This window comes from Tamandua tetradactyla, chromosome 13 (genome assembly GCF_023851605.1).
Source record: "Tamandua tetradactyla isolate mTamTet1 chromosome 13, mTamTet1.pri, whole genome shotgun sequence".
In the NCBI taxonomy this organism is placed as follows: Eukaryota; Metazoa; Chordata; class Mammalia; order Pilosa; family Myrmecophagidae; genus Tamandua; species Tamandua tetradactyla.
In genome coordinates, this window is record NC_135339.1 from 26,267,928 (window position 1) to 26,288,813 (window position 20,886).

Genomic DNA, 20,886 nt, shown 5'->3' on the forward strand with positions numbered 1-20,886 from the left:
ACAATAGATTCCTGCTGATAAACTATGGACAACCCCAACAGTTAAAAGTAAGCCCAAGGAGGGGAGGGGGAGTAAGCCCAAAGGGAAAGGTAATAACAAGGTGAGCTGATAATCAAGACAGCAGAATTACAAAGAGATAACTTGGCAGCTAACTCTGCCACGTGCCCCCCTGCCCCTACCGGCTTTCCCTGTTCTCATCTATCACAGGGTTCACCTTTGCTCCAGCATTATCCTTTCTCTCCCCCTGGAAGGTATGTAGAGTTTGAAGTTCAGCAAAATTTATCACTAGTCCAGACTTTAGACTCCTCTAGTGCAATATACTGAAAATAAGCTGATTATTCATAGAACACTACTAATGAGCAAGGGGCTGAAAAGCTGGCAATTCCATGCTCTGCTTGAGCAGAGGCAGCAGAAAGATTCAGGCCATCTAATTTGTCAGAGTTTAAGAAAAAAATCTTTCAAGGACTAGGAGCAAAAACCGAGAAAACGTTTTTTTAAGTTGCACTGAACTAAAATTTTTAGACAAGTCAGTCAAGTTCTCATTTCCTTTAATTAAAAAGCTCTGTACTTGCTTCTTGGCTGTCATGTTTTGCAACATTTCCTACACCTTGAACACCTTAACAGCTATGTGGATGGTAAAGAGAATCTGGCTTCTAAACTGACTTTCCTGAGGAAAAAGAAAGAAAAGCAGGCAGAAAAAGAGCCCCTTCAAACTGATATCATCAGAGAAACAAATAGCTGTGGAAATTTCAAACAAAGGAGAAATGACAAGTGCTTATCTTCAATGTTATTGTTTTCTTATCCCAAGGACATTAACTGGGATACTCCAAAGTGGGGGAAGGAAGCAAGAGTAGTGTCACAGAGCACTCACCACGACTCCTACCACTTGTTTTTAGGTGAAATCAGGCAAAGATTACATTTCAAGGCTAATGAAACTCTCCTATGTCTTTATATAGAGGGGACTGGTATACTTACTCTCTGCTTGGAAGACAAAGTCATAGAGCCAGATGATCAGCAGGGTCCACACGATGCTCCACGCAATTAGCTGCCAGGGCTCATACTTGGTGCAATGTCCATTTACATAATTCTTAGCTTTTGTAGAATATACTTCCAAAATCTCAAAGTAGGGCTCAAAGGCCTTCTAGAAATACAAAAGAAAACAGAAGTATTACATTCAGAGAGAAAATCGTCTGTTCTTTGTTCTTTAACTCATTTTTTGAGGACAAGGCTGTTCGTGATCTGGCCCCACCCCCAATGATAATCTTATCATTTTCTATATCCCTCCAACTGGACTCTGACAAGATTTTTAATCTTCTGCCTCTTCCATAAAATAAAAGAATCAAGCTAGATCATCAGTTCAGTTCTAAAGCTTTTATGACTGACAGTATTCATGAGCTAACTCTTGTAACGTAAATTAATCCTCTCAGCATGAATGTCCTTTCTCTGAATCATTCCCATCTTCTAACTCAAGGGATGGCAAACTGTTTCTGTCAAGGGCCAGAAAGTAAATATTTTAGGCTTTGCAAACTAGAAGGTCCCTGTTATAACTACTCAACTCTACTGTTCTAGCATAAAAGCAGCCCTAGTCAATATGTAAGCAAATAAGTGTGACCATGTTCCAACACAATTTGTATGGTCACTGAAATCTGAATTTCCTATAATTTTCACTTGTCACAAAATATTCTTAAACATTCTTTAAAAATGTAAAACCATTCTTAGTTCATGGGCCATAAAAAACAGGCAGTGGGCCAAATTTGGACCATAGGACAAAGTTTGCCAGCCCCTGCCCTAAGGCCCCACCTTACTATAAAACTCAAGGCCAGGTACCATATCTTACAGTTATCTGTATTCCTCCATATTCCTTACGATACCTGGCACCAAAATAAGAAAGTCTTCTTATCCATAAACTTATCCAGATATCCCATTTGTGAGGCTTCTTCTCTCCCTTTAAGTCCCCCTCAAAGAGTCAGCTGTGCTCTACACAGAGCTTACTGCAACCAGCCGTGCAGTGTGATCATGCTTCTTATCTCCCTGACTACACCAGTTAGTCCCTGAAGATAGACCACATCTTGCCTGTATTTACAACCCCCCAACACCTAATACTGTACCCTACACAAAATAAATTTATTGGATAGCTTGTCATTCATTCAATTAGTCAACATTTATTAAGTACCTATAAAGCTTAAGACATTAAGCTGGGGAAACCCTCAGGTAAATCTCGTAGGGTCCTCGCCCTTCCTGAGCTTACAGTCAAATGGGAGGGGTGTATGTGCATGTGTGTGCATAAACGTACATGCACATACACACACAAGCAGACACAAAGATAAAGGAGTCACTAAAATTCTTCAGGATAAATGCTATAATAAGCATGTAAGTGTAAAGCTAAGACAGAGCCCTGAGGAAGGCCAATCTAATTCTACCTGAGAGGAGATGGGGAAGATATGACAGAACGTAAAATTTAAGCTGGTTAAAAGGAAAAAAATAATGATAAACGAACACTCTCTAGGGAAGAAAGGTTAAAGGAAATAAAAAAAAAAAGTCACACCAGGAAGAGAGAAGAATAGCTGAAAATGCATAAAAAAAAGTCTGGTACATTCAGGGAGTGGCAAAAAGTTCTATGTGGGTAGAGTATAAGCAACATGTGGGCAGGAGCCTTATCAGTCACATCCAGTGCTAAAGCCCCAACATACAGCATAGTGCATAATCTGCGCCAAATAAAAACATGTATGGTGGGTAACAGTGACCAAGTAAATGAGCAAACACACTAATCAGAGAACTGAAGCTGGGAGAAGACCAAGTCCAGATTAAATATGGCCTTGATTTTACACCCAAAGCATAAGCAATGAAAGGAAAAATAGATAAATGGGAACTCCTCAAAACTGAATACTTCTGATCTTCAAAGGACTTTGTCAAAAGGGTGAAAAAGGCAACCAACTAGATGGGCAAAAACATTTGGAAACCATATGTCTGATAGGGTTTGATATCTACACTATATAAAGAAATCCTACAACTCAACAATAAACAGATAAACAACTCAACTAAAAAATGAGCAAAAGACACGAATTGACTTTTTTCCAAAGAAGAAATACAAATGGCCAAAAAGCACATGAAAAGATACTCAGCTTCACTAGCTATTAGGGAAATGCAAATCAAAACCACAATCAGGTATCATCTCATACTTACTAAAAAGGCGCTATTAAACAAACAGGAAACTACAAGTATTGGAGAGGATGTGAAGAAATAGGAACACTTATTCATCGCTGATGAGAATGTAAAATGATACAGCTGCTGTGGAGGACGGTTTGGCGGTTCTACAGGAAACTAAGCATAGAGCTGCCTTACAACCCAGCAATTCCACTACTCGGTACATACCCAGAAGATCTGAAAGCAGGGACATGAACAGACATTTGCTCACCGATGTTCACAGTGGCATTAATCACAATTGACAAAAGGTGGAAGCAACCTCAGAGTCTATCAACCGATGAATGGATAAACAAAATATGGTATATACACAGGATGGGATATTATTCAGCAGTAAGATGGAATGAAGTGCTGAAGCATGCAACTACGTGGATGAACCTGGAGCAAATTATGTTGCGTGAAATAAGACAGACACAAAAGGACAAATATTGTATGACCTCACTGACATGAACTAATTATAAGACGTAAACTTATAAACATAAAATGTAGAATACAGGTTGCCAGGATACAGAATGAGGGTAGAGCACGGGGAGGGGATGCTTAAAATGTGCAGAATGCTGAAATAAAATGTAAACTTTTGGAAATGGATAGAGGTGACTGTAGTACATTATTGTGAGAATAATTAACAATACTGAATGGTGTGTGGATGAGGTGGAAAGGGGAAGTTTGGAGTCATGGTTGTCACCAGAAGGAAAGATGAAGGTTAAAATATGCAGCTGTATAATACAGTGAATCTTGTGGTGGACAATGACTGTGATTAACTGTACAATGTAAAAAAGTACAACACTATTACAAGAAGTTAATAATAGAAGGGTATATGGAAAAAATGAACCTACTGTAAACTAAGGACTATTGTTAACAGTAACATCTTAATATTCTTTCATCAACAGTAACAAATGTATCAAACCAACAGGATGGGTCAATATGGAGGGGGGCGCATAAAGATATGGGAAGATTTGGGTTTTCTTTTTAATTTTTATTTCTTTTCTGGACTAATGAAAATGTCCTAAAATTGACCCTGGTGATATATCATAACTATGTGATGATACTGTGAGCCAATGACTGTATAATTGGGATGGATTGTATGGTGTGTGAATATTTAAAACAAAAAAAATCTAATAAGCTAAAATTGTTAGAAAAAGCTTTTGATATTTTTGTTTTTTAAAAATCATCTGCTTTTGGGCAATGCAACAGTGGCTCAGTGGTAGAATGCTCGTCTACCATGCCAAAGATCCGGGCTCGATTACTGGAGCCTGCCCATGCCAAAAATATATACATATATATTAAAAAAAAAAAAATCACCTGCTTTCAATAAAGCTTTAAAAATATGGAAAAAAAACACAAAAAGAATGGTCTTGAAAGCAGATTAAAAACATGGAAAGAGGGAGTATAAACTGAAAGGCACTTTTTGCAAAGTTATTTGATAGTATCTATTAACATTTTAAATATGTACTCATTTTGACCCATAAATTCCACTTTTTGACATCTCTCTTATGTACAGAGAGATGTGTTTGAGGACATTCAATTCAATACTGAATTCAATTCAAATTCCCTGTGATAGCACAAATATAAATATTCCTCTATAGCTTGACATTTAGGAGTGGTTGAATAAACTATAAAACACACATTTCATATAACCATACTATGCAGCATTAAGAAGGAGATGGATCTACACGAACCACATGGAAAAATAGCTGGGACATAATACTGAGTAAAAGAAAAACAAATTACAGAATAACAACAAAACAATGCAAAACAAAAGTATGAATATTAGACAACAGAGAAATTTTTTTATTAATAAAACTTGATGGGAGATGAACATTTGCAGCACAGAGATCAGAGACAAAAATTTTAGCTGGATTGCTGAATTAGTCTAGAGGAGAAATAAACTGGATTTGATCTTAAGCAGTACAACAGTGGGGATGAAAAAGTAGCAGGGATTTGAAAGATAATTTCAGAGGTGGAACAAACAGGATTTGGTAACTTATTAGATATGGAAAGCACGAGTTAAGAAGTGGGAAGAGTACAGATAATTCCAAATTTTCAAGTCTGAGAGACTGGGTAAGTGGTGTCACCAATAACCATGGTAAGACTGGAAGAAGGGAAAATGAAGAAGGCAGAGGAAGTTTTAAGAAAGAGATAATGACACTGGCTTGAGTTATATTCCTGTTGGAAATTTACATGCAATGGCCTAGTAGGACTGTGAAAGCTTAGAACAAGGCAGGTGCTTAACAAACGTCTGTTGAAAACATTTATACCCTTAGCAATTAGTCAGTGAGAAAAGGTAATTAGTACTAGGCAAGTACTGGGTTCTCTAGAGGCCTCTCCATGGAAATAGCGACTATCTGCAATCCCACCACAGTTCTTGGTGGCCTTTCCCCAGTGCCCATGGTTGCTATCAATTCACTGCAGTGGCAGTGCTGGTCAAGACCTGGGGAAAGACCAAAGAAGTCTGTCATCAAAGGCATTTCATGATTTCCATCATTATAAAGAATCTTCTAGTCTAGTGTTAAATCTGTGATCAAACCACAAGGTGAAATATTAAATATGAATGTAATGATGGAAGGACAATCATTCAAGATGAGCTTTTCCTCTAGTTATCCTAGTCCCTAATTCACACAGAAAAAACAGAGGCTACTAGGGTCAAGAGATGACTGTAGATATTTATCAACTCTTCACAGCACTGAACAAAAAAGTAATATAACTTGTATTAGGGACACAGCAAAGAACCACCAAATGTAAACTAAAATTTGACATTTTAAAAGCTGTAAAGACTGAGATATGAGGCATTCCTCACTGACATTTATAAACTATTCAGTAAGAATATATTTTCTTGGTAAATGCTATAAGAAGATAATGGGAGTCCTTGAATTCAAATGGGAAACTTCAACAGAAGATATATTTCTATATGCTCTTACTCTAAAGACAGAGTGATTCAGTACATGGATGGATCCTGACAAGGATTTTTATTAGGCAACTCGATGGTCACAGAAATTAGTTCTCCTGGCCTCCTTCCAAGGTCTTTCACCAGCCCTAGGATACTATAAACAACCAGGCTCAGTCCCAGATGGTGAAACACTTCACAACACTTTCAGCTCACTGCATTATTGGGCTCTGTGGGGTAATGTATCCGATCTCCTTGGAAAAAAGAATGAAGCAGCTCCCTGGGGCCTTGAAAACAGCACAAACCCCAGGCTGGCCCTGATGCAATATTCTAGCCCTTGGGAAGCACAGAATCTAAAAGCTGAAAAGAACCCTAGAGAGCAAGTCCAACATTTCCATCTTACAAGCAGAGGACCCAGTGTGAAAGGGCAGGCCTAAGTTCATCTGGGTAGACTTATGTCAGAGCAGAGACTAGGAACCCGAAGTCTCCTGCCTCAGTATTCACTCCTCTTTCCAATTTTGATTTCCAGAGTTCATAGGATCACTTAACATATTACCATTCACTGGCATCCCAAAAGCTTTCTTTTCAAAATTTATGTTCTTGGCAGAATCTATTTCAAATGTATAGTATAGTTCATGCCAAACTAAAATCGTATACCTAGGTCATGACTACAGATAAGCACCAAGAAAGAGATGAAACAGAACTTAATATAATTGTAATTACTATTTCACGCCATGGTTTTTATTTTTGCTTACAGCAATATATTTTTTAACTATATATACATGAATATACTTCTACAATGATAATACTCAGACTGCTGTTTATTTCAATGTAATATTATATATTACCTCTGTTAAGACAAGAACTATGAATGATCACCTACGAATCTACTAACTTTCTGTGCAACTCCAGGCAAATTACTTCACCAATCTGTGCTTCCATTTCATTATCTAGAGGAAGGGACACAAGACTAACACATTCATGAAATAAATCAGTGGAGGGCAGTGGGGTATCCGTAGCCCTTGCTTAACACAACAGTAGAGTTTTGATAAAGTTTACACAAGTAAAGCATTCCTTCCTTCATAGATATTATAAAACTGGAAATGTATTCTTCAAGAGGGGGGAAAACCTACTTTTCTCAACAAACGTTTATAAAATAATAGTAAAGAATATTATCAATCTTTTTTAAAGTATCATATTAAAGGAAAAAACAGGAGATGTCTGTAGGCAGACGGGTGAGTAGAAAGCTCTAAATCCTGTCCTTTCACCAGAACAATTAGTAACCCAGCAGGACCGTCTACAACAACTGCCCTGCAGGTCCAGAGGCCAGCAGAGCGCGGGGGAGAAGAATGGGAGGAAGAGGCTGATAAATTACAGTAAAGAACAGTAAACTGCTCTCCCCACAGCGGTTTCTGACACACATCCCCCTTCTGACACAGGCCACCATAGGGTCCAGACCCTGACTACTTGACAGGTAACAGAAAAGGACTTAAAAATCCTCACCCCCAAGGCTAGGGGTGGACATGGCTGATTGCTGGTCACAGTTTTTGATTAAGGACTTCGGATCACTGGGTCCTAGCTCTGAAGGTGGCCACCGTTCCAAGCCGCCCCAGACAAAGGCAGCAACGAAAGAGATGTAAAGATGCGGTACTTCCTCAGGGCTGTGGGGGGTTTAGCTGAAGAGCTGCATTTGCTAGACAGGTCAGGAAACTCAGCTTTGGGGAGCTATGTAAGAAGTTCCTGGCGTCCTTCCAGACCCCCTCCCCACAGCACTTTGGAGCAGGTCTGCATCCCCTTCGTGAGTCTCTGGCCCTGTTTTGGCTGGGAAAGACTGACTTGGGAAACTCATCTCCAGCATGCCCCCACTCCCAGAAATTGCCCTCCAGGCAAAAGCAGCTTGAGATAATGAAAGGAATATAAGAAACTACAGAGGTGGACAGTGTGGGGCAAAGGCTGGCCTGCTTTAAACACCTGAGAGAGGGAGTTCTGTCTTCTGGAAAAGAGTGGGGGGCATTCAAACTCCTGCAAACATGGAACTTCAAAACAACTAGCAAGCACAAGCCCAAGATAAGACACAAATCCAGAAAACACAGGGAGGAGAACTGGCACTCTGCATTCACCCTGGGCAGACTCTCCTGCTGAAACTCAAGAAAATCTGTCTTATCACTGCTGGTTACAAAATCAAGCAACAGGCATCTCAAGGAATAAATCCCGAAGTTAACATTTTAAAATATTAAAATGCACAGTACACAATAAAAGATTACAAGACAAACAAACAGGAAATGATGTCCCATTCAAAAGGGAATAAAAATCAGGAAAACACAAAGACCAGAATGTGTACATACCAAAGACTTTTTAAAATATGAACTTAAAGAAAAAAACAAACTAATAAACCTTAGTACTATGAATATTCAAAATATTAACTACTTTAAGAAGTTAAGAACAATTTCTCTAAACTATCATATGTCTTCTTCTCTCCTCATTCCTCTTTTTAAATGAAAGACTCACCCTATAGCTGGTTTAAGATACTACTGAGATCTAATCCCAAACTTAATGGCTCTTGTGCTGGTTTGAAAGGAAGCATGCCCCCTAAGAAAAGCCATGTTTTAATATAATCTCATTTCATAAAGGTAGAATAATCCCTATTCAATACTGTATGTTTGAAACTGTAATCAGATCATCTCCCTGGATGATGTGATTTGGTCAAGAGTGGTTGTTAAACTGGATTAGGGGATGACATGTCTCCAACCATTTGGGTGGGACTTGATTGGTTTATTGGAGTCCTATAAAAGAGGAAATATTTTGGACAATGAGAGATTCAGAGAGAGCAGAGAATGCTGCAGCACTACAAAGCAGAGTCCACAAGCCAGCGACCTTTGGAGATGAAGAAGGAAAAGGCCTCCTGGGGAGCTTCATGAAACAGAAAGCCAGGAGAGAAAGTAGCAGATGATGCCTTGCTTGCCATGTGCCCTTCCAGCCGAGAGAGAAACTGTGACTGTGTTCGCCATGTGCCTTTCCAGATGAGAGAGAAACGCTGAACTTCATCGGCCTTCTTGACAGACTTGTTTTAATTGGGACATTTTCTCAGCCTTAGAACTGTAAACTAGCAACTCATTAAATTTTCCTTGTTAAAAGCCATTCCGTTTCTGGTATATTGCATTCCAGCAGCTAGCAAACTAGAACAGCTCTCCATCTTTCAAATAAGGGGAAAAAAGACATCCACCAAGCATTCCTAGGAAATACTATAAAAAAAAAGTATTCAGGGTCTAGCCAAGCCAATACAGATTTATCAGAACACTGGCATAAGATCAAATGATTGTTCCTTATTAACATTGATTATTTGGGTAGATACAAATAAAAATCAGAATCTTCCATCTGGCAATCCTGCAGAAAAAAAAAGGATTTCTTTCCTCTTCCTTCTACTTTTTTTAACCGCTAATACAATTATACAATTCCAAACCTAACAGTTTTTTCAGAGGAGCCAGAAATTCAAGCATTAAAGCAGGAATGAAAAGGAAATCCTGTTTTACCTGGCTCACCTATACTGCCTTAAATGTCTTAAGATCAAATAGTAATCTAAGGACTGAGACTCAGGTTAAGAAGTGTTATATTTATTCTTATTTTACTTCTGCCTAATAAAACAGAAAACAAAGCTAACTGACTCCGACTCTCTTTCATATAACATTCGCAGAACTTAAAAAGTGCAAAGTAAAATAAGAAAATACTATTGTCTGCAGAGCCTCAAAAGGCATTAACGTTTATCGGCAAAAACAGATCATAAGCCCAATGGGAAAATTCCCTTGGGTCATTAAAGAAAAGTAAGAACTGAGCAACAAAACCAGACTAATTCTGAACAACCTCTAGAGCAACTACCAGTGATCGTGATGCAGAAATGTTTGAAAAGACTGAATCATCACGTCTCAGGAAAGAAAGAGCAAACCATACACTTCCCCAAAATTCTGCGATGTGAGTAAAGAGATCCACTACCTGGGAAGTTCATCTCAAAATACTTAATGGCCCATGTTTTCCCTTCCAAGCATACCTGGTCAGAATCGGATCTAAGCTCAGTGCTATTCCACAAGCACTTTTGCTCTTTATTTAGCTCTGGAGTATTAAGGCAGAGCACCTTTCCATCACTGAGACATAAACAGTCCTGGACACACAAAGGAGACACACGTGAAATGCTGCCGAATCCTTAGGAATGCACTCCTAAAAAAATCAAAGCTTCTAAGCTCATAAAAGCTGATGGGTGCTAAGCACTGTCAAATGGTCGTTTTACTTTATTTATTCACTTGTGGACAGGACAAGGCATAAAGTGAAAACAGATGCTGATTCTTTCAATTAACTATTTTGAGCACTTCTATTCTGAAATATATCAAGCAAGGCACCATGGGGAGCTTAAACTAGTAAAGAAGACTGAAATACATAAAACTAAGTTTGTTAGGCAGATGAACATGCTGAAGGAGGCAGGTGTAAGAGCAATTAACTACAACCCAAGACAAGTAGTTAAGATGTGGGGAAAAAAGACTAAGGAGTATGCAAACTTGCACAAGGTATGATTCCAAGTTTGTCCCAAATTCCCAGAGAACCCCTACACTAACCAGATAACCTACAGCGAGGATGCCAGAGGTTTCCTTCAAAAGTAAAAAATAACGTTGGTATTATGTCCTCTGAAGACTAGAAATGAGAATTTCTTGAATAACTGGCAAGATCCCACATGGCTCACACAGAAGGGATAAGTGTTTCCCTCCATAAGCATACCACAATGGAAACAGAAGGCATCTGGGCTCCTCGTTCCCCATATGTAGTTTACTAAAAAGATTATCTATTTTTGTCACTGAGTTAGGACACCTAGACTTGCCAGATTTAAAATCATTTGTAGAAACAACCCTTCCTGCACTAGTCATGGTGCTATCAGAGATACTAAATATCAAATATATGCTAAGTAGTGTAACTTAAGGAGGTTAAAGGCTTTTCCTCTGGAAATTTCTAACTTGTGATCCTACTCAGAATAAAACTTGGGGCTCTCCCTGGGTCTCTGACTGACCCTCAGCCTGCATCATCATACGTGAGGAAGTCTGACTTCAAAATCCAGTCACCCTCATGCTTTCCGCCCTTTGGAAGGCTCACCCCAAGCTCCCTGGCCTGAGGGCTCGATAGCCCTCAGGGAGGCCAGTGCCCGTGCTCATGCATCAGGAGAGGGCAGGACCCGTGGGGCACCAAGGCACAGGGCCTCCTGAGGAGGCCTCCTGCCAGGGTCACATCATGTGCACAGCAAGACTCTGAGGACAGGTCTTCCTGAGGAGGCGCCCTGAGGTGAGGGGACCAGACTTCTGTGCTGTAGGGCAGGGGTGCCAGCCCCCACAGCTTGGGAGACTTACCATTCTGTGTGGGACCCTCAGCTGTTCCACCATTCCAGACTGGTGTACAATGTGTGTCCTGGCATTAATGTCCCCCCAGCAGCCGTTCCATACAGTTCCTGGCTATTTACTAGCTGCTATGGGGGACCAACTAATTTCCATATACCATCTTGCCTGCTCCTCCAATAATGAGTATTTTTGAATGAAGACATGAATGAACGAATGAATGACACCCAGGCAGAGAAGGAGAAACAAGAAAGCATCACCTATTTTTAGTATTATTATAGGCTGTCCAAATGCCTTCAGTATATTTTTCAAATTGAGTTAACAGACATGTTAATAGGTATTCAGTAAAAAACAAGAGTTTGGTTTACCTCTCTGTTTTTCTTGGATATTCTCAATGACTTTTACAGTGTTTAAATATGTTTCCCCCCTTTTGCAAAACTATTTTTACCAGATTTTTATTAATATCCTGAGGAACTGCTCCTCAGAATCTTGTTTGGGATATAGTCACCACTAGTGTTAAGATAGTTCTGCCGGGTTGGTGGGAAATGAACCTGGAGAGATAGACTAGGGCCAGTACACGAGATTACTGGTATAAAATGCTGAGGAATTTGAACTTTACTGTGCAGACTATATAAACCACTGAAACTTTTTAGATAAGGGGTTACACTGTCTCATTTGCATTTTATAAATATGCTGACAGCAATGGAAAAGATGAATTGAAGGGCAGCCAGGCAAGAGGCAGAGGAACTAGTGGGAAGTTTGGGGCAAGGATCCATGCTATAAGTGACGAAGTCTATGATAAAAAGAATGGGGAAGAGGGGTGAAATTAGGAAAACACATTTAGTAAGTAGAATTGAGGTATCTTCCTGACTAATTCTATTGAAGGATGACAAAGTAGGAAGTATCATGGAGACCTTCCAGACTGACTGGGCAGGCTGTGGTAACATTCGTCCTACAAGGAAGAGGGAGAAAAACTTTGGAGGAAGAACTTCAAAGACCACATGAGAACCCAAATGGAAATTCAGATGTGGGTCTCAGGAGAGTGTTCTGGGCTCGATAAGCAGAGTTGGGGGGTAACTGGCAGACTGGTTGAGTTGAAGTCATAGATTTTGGTGTGGTCACTCAGAGAAAGAGAGAATATGTAGAGTGAGAGGGAACTGGGCAGGAGATGGAACCATGGGTAATATCAACATGTAAGGGGTAAACAGAAAAAAAGGACTTAAGAAGGAAGAAACAGAAGTAGAGGAAATAAAAAGGACGGTATCAGGAAGCCAAATTGGTGATAGAGGAAAAATACAATCAAATCTATAAATGGTGCTAAGCCAGGAAGAAAAGATGACAAATGATAAAGGAAAGTGGCTATTGCATTTGAGAACTTGAACTTAATTGGAAATCTTAGGAGACCAATTTCAGTGGAGCGGCTGGCTGGTGTGTGGCAAGATCACTGTGGGTTGAACTAAAAATCAGGGAATCTGGAAAGATAATGCACATGACTCTTCTAAGAAGCCTAGTTCTTGCCAAGAGATGGAAACAGCCCAAATGTCCATCAACGGATGAGTGGTTAAACAAGCTGTGGTATATACATAAATGGAATACTACACAGCTATAAGACAGAATACAGTCATGAAGCATGTAACAATGCGGATGGACCTTAAGGACATTATGCTGAGTGAAATTAGCCAGAAACAAAAGGGCAAGCACTGTATGGTCTCACTAATACGAACTAACATTAATTAGTGAACTTGAAGAACTGAAGTTAAGAACACAGACTAACAGGAAATAGAAACAGGATAGCGATTAGGCAATTGGTCTGAAGGAATACAGATTGTGCAACAGGAATGATTGTAAAAATTCAGAAACCAATAGCACAATACTGACTGCTTGTAGCACAATAATATAAGTACACTGAATGAAACTGAACGTGAGTATGATAGAGGGAGAAGGGCTAGGGGCACGAATGAAACCAGAAGGAAAGATAGAGATAAAGACTGACACGGTATAATTTAGGAAAGCCTAGCATGTACAAGGATGGTGATTAAATATACAAACTAAAAAATGTTTTTACATGAGGGAGAACAAATTAATGTCAGTATTGCAGGGTGTTAAAAATAGATGGTGTATAGGGAAAAGTACAATCAATGTAAGCTAGGGTCTGGTATCATCAGTAACACTGTAATATGCTTTCTCTGAATGTAACAAAGGCATTATGCCAAAACTGAATGTCAACAGGTGGAGGAATTGGGAGAGGGGTATGGATTCTGTGTGAAAGAAAAGGAAATGTCATCAGACAGAGTATGGTGGTGAAGGTATGTCTATACAATTAGGCTGGATTGTATGATGTGTGAATAAAACTGTTTAAAAATGAACAGAGAGAAACAAGGGCTAGAGGGATGTACATAGTCACTGTTGGTAGGGAAATGAGAGAGAGGTCTAGCCCCTTGGAGGCAGCGTAGTAGTCTCACAGGAGGCTAGGGGTGGGGTTGCCATATGATCTTGCAACTCTGTTGCTCAGTGTATACCTGGAGGAACCGAGTGTGGGGACATGAACAGACATTTGCACACTGGTGTTTCTGGCGGCAGTGTTCAATCTACAATGAATGGAGGTGGCCTAAAGGTACAACAACTGAGGAATGGAAGGGGGATCTATGGTGTGTACATACAATGGACTACTGAGCAGCACAAGAAGGAATGAAGCTGTAAGGCTTGCAACTAGATGAATGAACCTTAAGAGCTGTATGTTGAATGAAATATCAGGGACAAAAAGACAAATATTATCATGTCTCAATCATATGAACTAACTACAATACAAAAATTCAGTGATCTGAAGTCGAGAGGATGGGTTATCAGGGTGGGGCTTATTGCAAAGGGTCCTAGATTGTAAGCCCTCACAGAAGTCGCATATATTCAGGAGGTGTAACTGTTAATTCTAAATTCTGAGATACTGAGCTGTTTGTATATAACATGGTCTTTCCCAGAAACTTCAGGTATTTATGCGACACCTGTGACTCATTTAGAGCTCTGAAACTATGACAGTCAGCAATACCCCCGCAGGAACTGTTTAAAAAGTTGAGAAAGTGATCAGACATCAAGCAGGACCATGAATGAAGCTGATCTGGATGGGATTAAGGTATATCAGAAGACTGGGTAAAGGATGATATCGTCCACGTTTTAAAACTTCAACTTCTGCATGAGTCTAAAGGGAGAGATGTTTATTCAGTACAAAATTTATATTTTGGGTAGTGCATATCCTAATTTAACTTGTATGGTCAGTTTACCTAACATCATAAGTACATGGAATCTTGAATAGGGTGTGAGATTTTGTTGGTTTGTACAGGTTAGTGTGATGCCCCGATAAATTCCAGAGTGATCTGGAAGTGAATAAAGAAGTAATTGCAAAGTCCCCTTGGGGGAGTGAGAAGAAAGGGGGAAATATCCACCTTCCTCATTTGGAGAATTTCAGACATTCTTGCAAGCAGTGGGGACAAACAAACCAATAGACTGAGCCTCGATCTTGGGGGTCGCCCCTATGAAACTTAATCCTGAAAAAAGTAGGCTGAGCCTACTTAGAATTAAGTCTAAGGGTCACCCCCAGAGAACCTCTTCTATTGCTCAGATGTGGCCTCTCTCTCTAAGCCAACACAGCTCCTCCCCACACTATGTGGGACATGACCCCCAGCGGTGAAAATCTCCCTGGCAACATGAGACAGAAATCCTGGGATGAGATGGGATGCAACAGCAAGAGACTGAGAAAACCTTCTTGACCAAAAGGGGGAAGAGAAAAATGAGACAAAATTAAGTTTCATTGGCTGAAAGGTTTCAAACAGAGTCGAGAGATTATCCTGGAAGTTTTTCTTACACATTATGTAGATATCCCTGACCAATGGAACTGAATACTGTCCAACAGACTCGAATAATCTATCTTTATGCCAGTACCATGCTTTTTTGACCATGTAGCTTCGTAATACACCTTAAAGTCAGGTAGTGTGAGACTTCCAACTTCATTTTTCTTTCTCAAGATATTTTTAGCTATTCAGGGCAACCTGCCCTTCCAAATAAACTTGGTTATTGGTTTTTCTATTTACGCAAATTAAGTTTTTGGGATTTTGATTGGTATTGCATTGAATGTATAAATCAATCTGGGTAGAACTAACATCTTAACTATATTTAGCCTTCCAATCCATAAAGACAGTATATCCTTCCATTTATTTAGGTCTTCTATGATTTCTTTTAGCAATTTCTTGTAGTTTTCTTTGTATAGGTCTTTTTTATCCTTAGCTAAATTTATTCCTAAATATTAATTCCTAAATATTTTATTCTTTTGGTCACAATTGTAAATGGAATTTCTTTCTTGATTTCCCCCTCAGATTGCTCATTACTAGTGTATAGAAACACTACAGATTTTTGAGTGTTGATCTTGTAACCTGCCACTTTGCTGTACTCATTTATTAGCTCTAGTAGTTTTGCTGTGGATTTTTTGGGTTTTTCGACGTATAGTATTATATCATCTGCAAATAGAGTTTTACTTCTTCCTTTTCAATTCGGATGCTTTGTATTTATTTTTCTTGTCTAATTGCTCTGGCTGGAACTTCCAACACAATGTTAAATACAATGGTGACAGTGGACCTCCTTGTCTTGTTCCTGATCTTAGGAAGAAAGCTTCCAGTCTTTCCCAGTTGATGATGATGTTAGCTGTGAGTTTTTCATATATTCCCTTTATCATCTTTAGGAGTTTCCTTCTATTCCTATCCATTGAAGTGTTTTCATCAAGAAGGCTGTTGAATTTTGTCAAATGCCTTTTCTACATCAATCAAGATGCTCATGTGGTTTTTCTACTTTGATTTGTGGATATGGTGTATTACATTAATTGATTTTCTTATGTTGAACCATCCTTGCATACCTGGAATAAATCCCACTTGGTCATGCCGTATAATTCTTTTAATATGCTGCTGGATTCGATTTGCAAGAATTCTGTTGAGGATTTTTGCATCTATATTCATCACAGAGATTGGTCTGTAGTTTTCTTTCCTTGTAGTATCTTTGTCTGGCTTTCATATGAAGGTTATGTTGGCTTCATAAAATGACGTAGGCTATAGCCTTCCCTCTTCTTCAATTTTTTTGAAGAGTTTGAGCAGGATTGGTACTAATTCTTTCTTGAATGCATGCTTGGTTGAATTCACATGTGAAGCCATCTGATCCTGGACTTTCTTTGGGACGGGGGAGCTTCTTAATAACTGATTAAATTTCTTTACTTGTGATTGGTTTGCTGAGGTCATCTATTCCTTCTCACATCAATGTTGGTTGTCCATGCCTTTCTAGGAAGCTGTCCATTTCACCTATGTTGTCTAGTTTAATAGCATAAAGTTGTTCTTAGTATCCTCTCATTACCTCCTTTATTTCTTTGGGGTCAGTGATTACATCTCTCTTCCATTTCTGATTTTATTTATTTTCATCCTCTCCATTCTTCTTGTCAACCTTGCTAAGGGTCCATCAATTTTATTGATTTTCTCAAAGAACCAACTTCTCATTTTGTTGATTTTCTTGACTGTTTTCATGTTCTCAATTTCATTTATTTCTGCTCTAATCTTCATTATTTCTTTCCTTTTGCTTGCTTTGGGGTAAGTTTGCTGTTTTTTCTCTAGTTCTTCCAAGTGGACCATTAATCCTCAATTTTTGCTCTTTCTTTTTTGATATAGGCATTTAAGGCAATACATTTTCCTCTTACCACTGCCTTTGTTGCATCCCATAAATTTTGATACATTGTGTTTTCATTTTCATTTGCCTCAAGATATTTCCCAATTTCCCTTGTAATTTCTTCCTTGACCCATTAGTTGTTTATGAGTATGTTGTTGAGCCTCCATATATTTGTGAATTTTTTGGCCCTCTGCCTGTTATTTATTTCCAATTTCATTCCTTTATGATCTAAGAAAGTATTTTGTATGATTTCAATCTTTTTAAATTTATTGAGACTTGCTTTGTGACCCCCAGCATATGGTCTACCCTTGAGAATGATCCACGAGCACTTGAGAAAAAGGTATATCCTGCTGTTGTGGGGTGTAATGTTCTATAAATGTTAAGTCTAGTTCATTTATTGTATTATTCAAATTCACTGTTTCTTTATTGATCCTCTGTTTAGATGTTCTGTCCATTGATGAGAGCAGGGAATTGTACTCTCCAACTATTATGGTTGAGGTGTCTATTTCCCTTTTCAGTATTTTCAGTGTTTGCCTCATGTATTTTGCAGCCTTCTGGCTCAAATACATAAATATTCATGATTGTTATGTCTTGTTGAACTGTTCCTTTTATAAATACATAGTGTCCTTCTCTGTCTATTTTGTTTTACATTTGAAGTCTAATTTGTTGGATATTAGTATAGCTATTCCTGCTCTTTTCTGATTATTGTTTGCATGAAATATCTTTTCCCAACTTTTCACTTTCAACTTATGTTTGTCCTTGGATCTAAAATGAAAATCCTGTAGACAGCATATAGATAGGTCCTGTTTAATCCATTCTGTGAGTCTATGTTCTTTGATTGGAGAGTATAATCCATAAATATTTAGTGTTATTACTGGAAGGGCAGTACTTTCTTCTACCATTTTGCCTTTTGGATTTTATATGTCATATCTAATTTTTTTCTCTTTTGACCTTTACTGATAGTCTTCATTTCTACACTCTTCATACCTCTCTCTCTCCTGCCTTTTGCTATCTCCCTTGAGTGCTTCCTTTAGTATTTCTTGCAGAGCTGGTCTCTTGGTCACAAATTCAGTGATTTTTTTTTGTCTGAAAATGTTTTAATTTCCCCCTCATATTTGAAGGACAAATTTTGTTGGACATAGAATTCTCGGTTGGCAGGTTTTCTCTTTTAGAATCTTAAACATATCATACCACTGTCTTCTCACCTCCATGGTTTCTGCTGAGGAATCTACACATAGTCTTATTGGGCTTCCCTTGTATGTGATGGATAGCTTTTCTCTTGCTACTTTCAAAATTCTTTCTTTCTCTCTGACATCTGACCTTCTGATTAGTAAGTGTCTTGCTAATAGATCTAGTTGGATCTATTCTGCTTGGAGTGCGCTGTACTTCTTGGATCTTTAAGTCTTTTATAAGAGTTGTGAAATTTTCAGTGATAATTTCCTCCATTAGTCTTTCTCCTCCTTTTCCTTTCTCTTCTCCTTCTGGGACATCCACAACACATATATTTGTGCAGTTCATGTTGTCATTCAATTCCCTGAGTCTCTGCTCATACTTTTCCATCCTTTTCCCTATATTTTCTTTTGCTTGTTGGATTTCAGATGTCCCTCCTGGAGTTCACTAATCCTTTTTTCTGCCTCTTTAAATCTAATGTTGTACATGTCCATTGCTTTTTTTTCATCTCTTCTACTGTGACTTTCATTTCCGGAAGTTCTGTGATTGTTTTTTTTTTTTTCAGACTTTCAATTTCTTCTTTCTGTTTGCCCATTACCTTTCTTATATCTTCCTTCAACTCGTTGATTTGTTTTTTTAATTATTGAAAGTTTGTATTTCCATAATAACAGCACTTCAAAATATATGAAGAATAAACAGACAGAACTAAAAGGAGAAATCGACAAAAGTACATTCATAGCTAGCAGTTTTAACATACCTCTTTCTGTAATCGATAGAACAAGCCACAAAAAAGTCAATAAGGAAATAGAAGATTTAAACAACACAATTAACAAAATCTGACATACATAGAAAGGAATTTTTTTTAAATGCCATGCAGAATATATTCTTCATCAAGACTGGAATTAAGTGAAAGATCAATTTAAAATAAAGGAAAACAAAATATGAAACTTACCAAATTTTTGGAAGTTGGCAACATATTCTTTGATTTGATTTTTGATGAGATTTTTCACGTCTGTTTGAACATCCTGAATTAGCTGTTTCAACTCTTATAGCTCATTTAAATTGCCAGTTTGTTTCTTTGACTGGGCTATATTTTCAATTTTCCTAGTATGACTCCTTATTTTTTGCTGGCCTAGGCATTTAATTCCCTTAATTCGTTTATTCTGGAGATTGTCTTCCCTCTTTTACCTGGAATTTTCTTGCTGAATGGCTTTGTTCTCTATCTGTTCTTCGACATTCAGTTCAGCTTATTCTAGACCTGTAGCATAGGTTTTAACAGATTAGAATTTTTCAGTTCTTGTTTCTTGCCCTGCCTATATAGAGCCTTTTTTTTTCCTTTTAGGAAAGTATACTTAGATATTATAGTCCCCAGATTTTCCCAGACCAGATTGCCTCCTCTCAAGAGGAAAGAGTCACCTGTATCAGTTTTCCTTAAGGATAAGACCCAGCAACTTGACAGCCTTCCTATGAAGCCTCTAGACTCTGTGCTTTTCCTATCCTGCCCAGTACATGACACTTGTCTGCCTGCGGCTTCCCACCAGTATAAAGTGATGTACTGTCTTTAACTTCAGCAGACTCTCCCTGCTGGGGGTGTGGCTGAGACAGAGGAGGCGTTGTAGGCTGGCTTTAATTGCTTCGGTTTTTCAGTGCCTGGGTCTGAATTCCTTGAGGAGGGGATTCCACATGAGGTTGGCCCCACCCCTCTCCTGGGGAAGGCACAGCCTCCAGGGAATTAATTCCTTTCACCTGACCAGCCTCCTTATCTCTCAGACAAGCTTAAGTCCACCCTTGCCTGGGGCAGTTGGAGCCTGAGAAGCCCTGCAGTTTTATGTAATGAGCAGTTAAGCAGTAGAAACAAAGCAAAAAAAAAAAAAATCCTTTTCAGAGTAGGATCCCCATTCCTAGGGTTTGCAATTCAAGAGCTTAAGTTGGTAAATTGCTCTATGTATCCACAGGTTCTATGTGCCCCACCCCCCTTTTTTAGGGTCCAGCCCTTTTCAATTATTTTGTGCTGTCCAATCTAAAAAACCTCTGTGGGTTGTTGTTTTTTTTTCCCTTCAGCCCTACCCCCTCTCTCCAGGGGCAAAACTCCTACTGCCTTTAGCACTTCTTCAAGGTTTATCTGAGCTGGGGGCCTATTTTCAGCAGTCAGAATTTGTTAATTCATTTCACAAGTGGAGGTTGGTTAAGCTCAGCCCCTGCTGCTAGTAAAGTCTCTTTCCTTTCCCCTCAGGGAACCAGCCTGTGGGGAAGGGGCACCAGCCTCCAAGGCTTGGGGGGCTTACAGTTCCAGGTGGGATCACAGCTGGTCCAGCTTATCCAAACTGGTACATGCTGTGTGTCTGGTCACTGACATAGCCCCAGCAGTTGTTCTGTACTGTTCCTGGCTATTTACTAGCTGCTCTAGAGGACAAACTAAATTCCACACCTCATTAAGCCACCATCTTGAAACTGCTCTCTCATAATACTCTTTTTAATTCCTTCAAATCTCTGAGTGGAACAATGGCCATCGTTTTTTTTTGCTTGAAACTAGGCTTGCTCAGGATAAATGATTTACCAAAATGCCAGGAATCT

At 38.9% G+C, this 20,886-nt stretch overlaps 1 protein-coding gene across 2 annotated transcripts in view; it reads right to left on the bottom strand.

Moving 5' to 3' along the window:
- The window catches only part of SGPL1 (sphingosine-1-phosphate lyase 1), a 106,835-nt gene that overhangs the window by 36,181 nt on the left and 49,768 nt on the right, over positions 1–20,886 (bottom strand). For both annotated transcript variants that reach the window (XM_077125011.1, XM_077125010.1), the window contains exon 3: positions 976–1,141. In XM_077125011.1, the coding sequence (XP_076981126.1) occupies positions 976–1,141 (166 nt within the window). The remainder of the gene's footprint in view (positions 1–975; positions 1,142–20,886) is intronic.